Here is a 9,216-nt window from a genome sequence, read left to right as displayed (position 1 = left end):
TGGGGAACTTACAATTTTGTCATTTAAAAAAATTATGTTATTCAAATAGAATAATTTTTGCTGAAAAGGAATGAAGCCAAAACATAAAATAAAAATATTTAATTCCCTTTTGAATGTGTGTTGAAAGCAATACAAAATTGATAGAGCATTTTTCTAAGTCAAAGGAATCAATGTTACATTTAGAAGGCAATTGACTGCAAAAATATATATAATCTATGCTATACTTTATTTTTAAAAAGAAACTCAAGATCTTAGTCTATGTTTAATTATTGTAATAATGATGTCTTCTTTACAAAGACACCACAGCAGGATAATGGCACAATAAAGAAATTTTCCTTGTTGTTTTTTTTCTCTTTGTAATATCTTCCTATACCAGTAAAAAATAAACTCTTTAATAAATAAATATATAATAAATATTTGCAAACTGAAAATGTATAAATAGGTCCATCCTTTAAAAAATGTTCCGTTTTGGTGTGACATGTTTCATAGTCCACGTTTCACCCAGGTTTATTCTTTTTACATAGAATGCTATAACCTGCAAAATCCTTCAAGGTCCTTAAAACAGATGTAGCAGTAATCCTGGCCAACCATATCAATCCATTTCTTCAACATGAAGTATCTATTTTTAATGTAACTTTTAAAGTAAACATAATCCAGAGAGGTCAGGCACCAGAGCAGCAGACTAGGTGGGGTTCCCATGATCCACCGTTGAACAGATTTCAGCTTCAATCTACCAGTAAGGACTGAGCCAGTGTACCTAAGGGAACTTAATCCACTTATAAAGAGAGATCTTGATCTACAACAAGTCCAAATGTTTTCGTTTGTTTGTTCTCAGTTTCTTTTCAAATTCAGTCTCCCAGTGGAAAGTAGGTTCTGTGACATTCTGAATGAATTCTTGGGTTATTACTTACTGATGGAAACTGTAATAAGAAGAACCGGTGCAGTTTGGTTCTTCAGTAAAGACGCCATCCCACTTTAAGTGTATATTAGTATGTCCTTATACAATGCAGGAACTCTTTCTGGATCCACTGGTCTAGGCAGGAAATGCGTAAATTTCTGATGTCTTTTGGACCTGGAACCATCTCTTGGAGTTCCGTCTTTGTTAAGTGCCACAAAATATCTGCGGCCAGTGTCTCCATGTTTATATATGTTGGATGAATACGTATTATACCAGTTCTCTTCAAACTGCTCCCTAAAAATGCATTCAGAAGTCAGTTTCTCCTAAAAGAGAGAAAATAGCTACCATTAAAAAAATCTTTTCAGAGAATTTTTTAAAGAAAAATATTAACTCTTTTTATTTCTTTGCCTACAATTATATCCTTGACAAGGAAGGAGAAAGATAATTTTCTATTTTTATATGTAATCTGGAATTCTTTCTTCCAATTCAAACAACTTCGTTTACCATCAATTCTTAATTTTTTATTTTCAAATACTTAATATTCTGAACTTTCTCATGCTCCATTTTATTTCTTTCCTACTACCATTACCATCAAAACAGGCCGGGATTATCTTGTTCTATCATTAAATGCCAAGGTCCTACACAGAAAATTTCTACTATATCTTGAAACATTTCAAGATCTGGCTAACATCCAAATTCCTAATTAAGATCACTACTCAAAATCAAGTACCTTTATTTTATGAATTTATTATTTGTTTGCTGATACATTACCCATCACTAACTTTGACATGGATGATACTAGTAGGTTAACATAGTAAAAGCCCAGTGATTTCTTGTCTCTTCAAAATGCACTGTATATTAATTATTCTAAGGGATGGACTACAGTTGATTTTTTTTATTTATTCATTTTAGAGAGGAGAGAGAGAGAGAGAGAAAGGGGGGAGGAGCAGGAAGCATCAACTCCCATATATGCCTTGACCAGACAAGTGCAGGGTTTTGAACCAGCAACCTCAGTGTTCCCAGGTCGACGCTTTATCCACTGCACCACCAGAGGTCAGGCTACAGTTGATTTTTTAAATCCAACACAAACATGAAGAAGGAAAATTATTTGCATGATTTTCTCCCTTCAATTGTAATTTTACTCTTATGATTATTACACAATGTAGTATTTCTCTTTCTTCTGAGTGACAGAAAGCCTATAAGGGCAAGGTTTGCCCTTACAAGGACAGATAAGTGGAATACCACTGACTGAAATATTATAACCAATTTTTATTAGTGTATATTGAGATTCTAACAGTATATTATAGTCTCAGTTGAGATTTTAAGAAAAAGAAGGTACCAGACAGTGCTATCTGCTAAATCATAAAAAGTAAATTGTGTTTATAAATAGCGACTTTGATTTTAAGAAGTGATTTCATATGAGTAAATGGGTGGGAGAATGCCACATGATTACACTTTCTCAATTTTCTTAAAATTATATAAGCAATTGAGAAATAAAAAATATTACCAGGGGGGAAAAAAAACTATATTTTCCTATAGATTGAGTGTTACACTATCCTGTTACCCTAATTCTTGGGGTGTTCTAAAAAATACTTCTTATATTGATGAAATATTAACCTGAAGAGTTTACTTTAAGCTCCATATTTAAAAACATTATAGTAGACCCACAAATGCACACTTACCCTCAGTGGCAAGTTGAAAATTGCCCAACACAACTCTGAATGAACTCATGGCTATTGTAATTATCAAGACTGCATATCAAACCAGTGTGGTTATCATTATCTGTTGCAACTTACAGTAATCTAAGATTTCACCCACTCATTTTCTCTATACAAATACCACCAAGTAAGTGATACAAACTTAGGTACAGGAGGTGATAATGCGTAGAGAAATTTTACATTAAATAGATACAGAAGCAAAAAGAATTTAACATGGCAAAAAAAATTTCTTTCATTTTCTCTCTGTCTCTGATGGGAATGACCAAAATATGAAGAAAAGTAAAAAGACCCAAGGTAATGAGCAGGAAAAGCTAATGAGCGGAAAGCAGTAGGGTTTCAGGCTTAGAAAACAGAACTGAGCTCCTACACCACTGCGCAGACTCATAGAAACATGTATCAGCATGTAGATTTTTACTTTGTACATACGTATATTTTATACATTTCTTCTGAAATGCATAATTGGTAGATATTTTACTTACAAAATGTATAGCCATTCTTTTATGAACTACATAAAACTTAAAAAGTACGTACTGATCCATAGAGTTCTCCTTTGTCATTCATTCCAAGGTAAAGACCACTGTCCACACCTCTAATACTGACCAGTCCCACTGCCACACTGATGAATTCCAGGATACCTAAAATGATAAACAAAATAGTGACTTGTATTTATTAATGAACATATGACTAGTGAAAATCTTTGAAACATCAGTAGACCAATATTGTTAAATCTAATGACGTGTTTGAAAGTCCTTTGTAAATTGAAAAGTGCTGTACAGTTGTCTTATTACGATGATCCTCCCATTTTATAGATGGGGGGAAAAAAACTAAAAAGAAAAAATGCTTATATCATAGTATAATGTTAAGGGTATAAAACCTTAAACCAGGCTGACCTGGGTATGAATTCCAGTTCAGTAATTTACTGGCTATTTGGTCTACGCAAGTCATTTGTCTTCTTTGAACTTCAATTTCCTCATATGCAAACTGGGTGAAATGCCTCCCTACAAGAGAGAGGTAAGGATTAACATATATTTAGGCATTCTACAAATGAAAGCTATTATCATAAATTAGTACATAATAGAGGTGTGCTTAGTTCTCTGTATTCCATTATTTAATTATAACTATCTTCTATTAATTATACTTGTGTGGGGTATTTATGAATCAAGTCATCTTTTTCTAGCTGCAACCAGTATATCTTACATGGTATATAAGTATTTTATAGTTTATAAGACTCTTCTATTTACATTTTCTATGTGGTCCTCAAAAATAGTCCCTCTAACATAGATATGGAGATATTATTCCCACTTACATATAAGAAACTGAGGCTCAAAGAGATTTATTGACTTGCTCAAAGACATGACGGTTATAAATAATAGAACTGATACTTGAACTTACACATCTGAACCCTAATCCAATGTTTCTACTTCAGGACACTGTTTCTTGAAGACAACACAGTAGTTTCAAGACTTTAGAGATTATATATTAGGCTGTTTTCCATCACATGATTTTTAAAAGTAAACTTTATAGTACAAGGAAATAAAAGAACTTCATAATTCATTAAATGTGTTGGCCAAATACCAAAAATTTAGCATGAAAATTGATTTTTCTATCAATAACGTTCTAGAATTATTTTCATTTATCAAAAGATAAACTAGAGTCAAAAACTCTCCACTTAATACACTAAAATACCATAGTTAAAGATAAAATCCCTTGCTGCTTACCTCTGCAACACTCTTTTTCTAACCTTTGGACTATGTCTTTGTCTTGTTCTTCCCCTTGGTCTCTGCTGGAAAAGTATATAGACATACTTTCTGTACTTGGAACTTCCTTCCTCAATAGCTTTCTACCTTCGCCCCTTCACCCCCTCTTAAGCTCTACAAACAGTATAAATGTGCACCATTTAGCCTGACTCTTGCTTTTAAGTCATTTCTTGATTTATTGTGCAAGTTTCTATTTGGACACGTGATGTCCCAAGTCCAAAGGAAAGTACAAAATCTAGCTATTTGCTAATACAGAGGGCTCTATTCTATCCAGAGTCTAATTCATTCTTTGGCGGAAATGGAGATTCTTAAGAGCTCAAATGAGCCCTTTCAAACTATTAGAAGATCATGTAGAACACTAGAGCTATCAAGGATCTTACGGCAACAATATACTACTAAATAGTCTATAAGTGGCTTGAAAGAGTCGGTGTCCCTAACTGAGAGCCTAAGGCAGAGAGAAGATAAGATATAGCGGGAAGACACAGACTCCATAGGATAATCAGTATAATGACAAACATAGAGGTAGGGAGTAAAGGCCAATTACATTTACACTCATTAGTGAGTGATTCATATTAGAAATGAAAATATCAGGCCAAATCATGATTGATAGAAGTATATATATATATATATTCATGAAATTTCATCCAGGATATGCTTACAAATGTGTAATTACTTGAAGTTGTATTGAATGTGAAATTCAAATTGAAAAAGATACTATGGCTCACAGGTAACTTAATTCTTTTTAAGTATCTGATTTACATTAAGATGCTCCTGTCTTTCAAAGAACAGGAACTGATTAACTGATTAAGAAGTATAATAGAACCAGTTTGCAAATACAATAAAATATGTTTCATTTGCATATAGACCAATTATGTAACAGATCTAATAAAGTATTCATTTTTCTTGCAAAACTAAAACCACCTATACTTTTAATTCTCATCTTAAGATAACGCTATCTTGTCAAAAAATGTAGTTGTATAAAGGAAAAAACCACACATATTCTTAGAATAATTATATTCAATAGTTCTAACTTTATTAAATAACACCCAAAACTTCATATATAACCAGGCATAAATAATTTTGCAATGGCTCATAAAGTTGGAGAAAAAGGGTTCTATGTTTTTTGTGTTCCTCTTAAAAATTTTAGCCACACTTTTTAATTCTGATCCTCTTTCTCATCAAGGAAATAGTATACCACATAGTAATTTGTAATCATTTGATTCTTAAATGAGATTTGACAAGTCTTTCTTATTTATAATATGAGGTGGCAACTAAGCTAATTCCTTTACAAAGAGTAGACATGAAAAACTTTCCTTAAGAGGTAATCACAGATTTTAGATAGATTTTCTAATGCCCAGTGTCCCATAAAAAGACTTGGAGGTACTTTGTCTTTCTGGTATCATTTTCAAAGCCAGCCTTTCTTAAAATCATAATAAACAGGTGAGTCAACCCACAATGCAACCACATCAGACAAATCTATGGAGAATAGGGGAGAATAAAGGAAAAGCCTTTAAAGAAATATGTTTGATCTCAGGCTAAGCTTTTTTTAAAGTAATGATTCCATGTTTATGTATTAGGTAAAGTTTTCCTTCTGTACTACTGTGCAGAGAAACGCTATTATAAATATAGAGCTAACTCCGATAGGAAATTATTTTAACCTCTCTGGGACCTTTCTGTCTATTGATGTGGTTTTGAAATTTTAAAATCCAGGATTCTGAATGTTTTATTTAATTATGGCCAAATCATTATAAGTTATCAAACATGTTATTTACTTCAACATCTGAAATAGCCAATCTTAACCTTTTTCAAAAGTCTTATTTTGATAACACAGAAATGAGTTTAAGAGAAAAACAGCAAAATAATTTCATAATTAGTCATTGAAACACTAGGGAAAGAAGCATATTATCGATGCTAAACATAAACTTTCTTCTCACCTACACTCCTTTGTAGTAAATTATGATGTCTTAGCTATCAGAGGCCACTAGGATGCACTGTGACTCCCGGTGGAGTCTGTTCACACTCCTCTAGCTACCAGACTAATTCGGGTTATCTTCTCTTGGTATGACAGTAAATATTTTGTTCTGCTTTATAACCTGTCACTAGAGAGTGACAAACCAGCACAAAATCAGTCTAAGTTACATTTTTGCTATTAGTAAATAATTATACAAAATTTTAGCCAAAAAGTTCTAGTAAGATAGTAATTCTGATATGCAATCTTCATTTCTTAAGGAATGGATTTAAATACAGCTTAAGGAGTGGTTTCAAGTCTACAAATATACTGATACTTACTAGTCTCTTCCCATAGAGTCAGTCTTATGAAGAGACACAAAGTAGAAGAAGCAACTCTTGTTGAGGAGATTACAGTTGAATTACAAGTGTCTTAAAAGCAGAATTTCCAAGGCTACATTATGTATCACAGGAGAAAGTCTGAATATTACCTAAGCTTAACTTCCACCTGCTCTACTTATAGGCCTTAACACTTTTGTTTCCATTTATAAATCTTCTGGTAGCTGGAAGATTTTTCTGTCATGAAAGAAGTGCAGTAACTCTTAAAGGCAAGAGAACTGAGCCACCTGGTGTCAGCAAAGTTCTTTAGAATCAGAATCTCAGCCTCTTCCATTTAGAAACCACTTTCCAAAAGTGACCTCAAGGTTGGCCACTAGGTCATGACACTCTTGACTCATAGTCAACAGGAATTTGGAGGAGATCAGTGGAAGCTGCAAACATATGGGTTTTAGAAAGTTAATTTTCTAAGCCTTTGAGTGCTACCAAATGACCACCACATGCTCATTTCTGCATCTAGAGTGACAAATGCCACTCAACCTAAGATTTACACTTCTCCAAAGTTTTAATGAGTATGACAAGTCAAAAAGGGAATGTGAGTAAAACAAGAAGATGAGGACAAGATAAGAGAAGGCTATTTAGAGATGAGTTCTCAAAGAATCCCACAGTTCTGGGAGAGAAAAGGATCCCCGTTCTGGGCCCTTTCACATTGCTGCTGACAAGTAAAGGGTATCTCTTACGGTGAACCTCTCCAATGACGTCCCAAGTTTGATGATCAAAACCCTTGAGAGTGCTAGGCAGTTAACTACAATATGATGAAAACTTCTCCAAAGGGGGAAAGATTTTGGGACGTCAGAACCAACCGGAAATCATCTTAAAGCGATCAGCTAAGTGAACCTCATCACTGTACAATCAAGAAACTAAGGTTTTGACTGGTGAGGGCACTTGCTAGTCACACAGCTAGTTAGGGAGTGATTAACAGTAAACAAGCCTGATGATTCCCCAGTCTAGTATCTGGACGATCGTTAGCTTGTTTCTTTCCTTTAACCCTTTCTGCTCCCGGGCACTGCTGGAGGTATTCTGAAACCTGTCCCTGGGTGTTCCCACCCATATCCTCTTTCGCTTCCCCATTTCCTCTTACGTGCGGTCAACACCAAGATCTTTGCTTTGGGGTTTCACAATTTCTAAAGAGGAGCTTGGCTGCAGGACTGGGCATGCTCGGTAGCCAGGTAGACTTTTTTTCCTCCCCTCTGCATCCAAATAGAACTTGAAGAGCGCAGAGGGCGGCTGCCAGGTGATACTGACAGCAGCAGTGCCCAGGAAAGTTTATTTGCTACCCCTGCAGGTGCACACTTACATCTCTCTAGGTGTGCACGTTCTTGCTCGCATCCCACACGGGAGCGAGCCCCTGAGCAGCAGCCCTGGATCGCTAATCAACTGCAGAACTGTAGGGTGTGTTTAAAGAAGCGCAGGGTTTCCTGTTATTAATTTGTGTTGATAACGAAAGGGAAGACAGTCCTGGGGAAAACGTGAGCCAAACTAGGAGGAAATAATATGAGGATTAAAAACAAAACAAAAACAAAAACTGCCTGCGAGGTAAGCCTTGCAGGAAGACCCCAAGCAGCAGGGAGGGAAGTCAGGTGCGAGCGGATCCTCTCTCCTCCCGCCCCCCGCGTCGGGGGCAGCTGGCCTGAACTCGGTTAGAGGACACGTCTCCGGTCCCCGCGCCGGCTGCGTTCAGCTCCAGCTCGCACATCCACGGGGAGGGTGCGGGGCTCCGGCCCCGCGCAGCACCGTCTCCCTGCGCGGGCGAGCGCGGGGGTGGGAGTGGGGGGTGGGGGGTGGAGAGGAGCCAGGGTGGGGGCGCCGGTACGTACCGAAGAGGCTGTGGTCCTGCCGGGTGCCCTGCACGCTGCCGTCGGGCAGGATCTGCAGGTGGAAGCCGGTGCGGCAGTAGAGCTGCCGGCGGCGCAGGATGCCGTGCAGGTGCGCCAGCTCCGCGGCCCCGGGCCCGCCTCGTGCGCCCCGCTCCGCCGCGCCGCGCCGCTCGCCCAGCAGGGGCGGCCGCTCCCCCGCCGGAGGCAGCAGGAAGTGCGAGCCCACCTGCTGGCCCAAGCCCTCCAGGCCGCCCAGGAAGCCCCCGACTTCGGTTAAGGGAGCCATGGAGGGGCCAGAGGCAAAGGCGGAAGATCCGGAAAACAAAAGACACCCCCCCCCTCCCAGTAAAAAGTACAGCGGGGATGGGGGAGGTGAATGAAGAAAACAGCGAAAGAAGCGCAAAAAGTTAAGACCCGGTTACTCCGGGGAGGTCGCTGAATGGACTTTGCACTGAGACAGCAGGGCAGCTCCTGTCTTACAGGAGCGATCTTCTCTCCTTGGGCAGGTGGGAGCCGGCTGCTGGCTTTGCAGAAACATCTATAGCTGCGGCTGCCAATACTGGGGTCGGGGGCTGGGGGGCCGGGGCTCCCACTCCGCGCACTGATCAGATCAGTCCTGTGTACATACACGCCGAGTATATAAGCGGGTCCTCTTGACATATGCTAATCAAGTCCTTTCATGC

The 9,216-nt window shown here is 38.1% G+C and overlaps 1 protein-coding gene across 1 annotated transcript; it reads right to left on the bottom strand.

Moving 5' to 3' along the window:
* Positions 1 to 450: 450 nt before the first annotated feature.
* On the bottom strand, positions 451 to 8,819 carry FGF20 (fibroblast growth factor 20). The gene is made up of 3 exons (XM_066383533.1): positions 8,534 to 8,819; positions 3,148 to 3,251; positions 451 to 1,221 (listed from the first exon to the last, which is right to left on the bottom strand). Exons 1-3 carry the CDS (start codon positions 8,817 to 8,819, stop codon positions 976 to 978), a joined length of 636 nt encoding a protein of 211 aa, XP_066239630.1. The 3' UTR covers positions 451 to 975.
* Positions 8,820 to 9,216: the final 397 nt, after the last annotated feature.

This window comes from Saccopteryx leptura, chromosome 4 (genome assembly GCF_036850995.1).
Source record: "Saccopteryx leptura isolate mSacLep1 chromosome 4, mSacLep1_pri_phased_curated, whole genome shotgun sequence".
Lineage (NCBI taxonomy): Eukaryota > Metazoa > Chordata > Mammalia > Chiroptera > Emballonuridae > Saccopteryx > Saccopteryx leptura.
The sequence above is the reverse complement of the archived record's forward strand: the minus strand, read 5'-3'. Positions and strand labels throughout refer to the sequence as shown.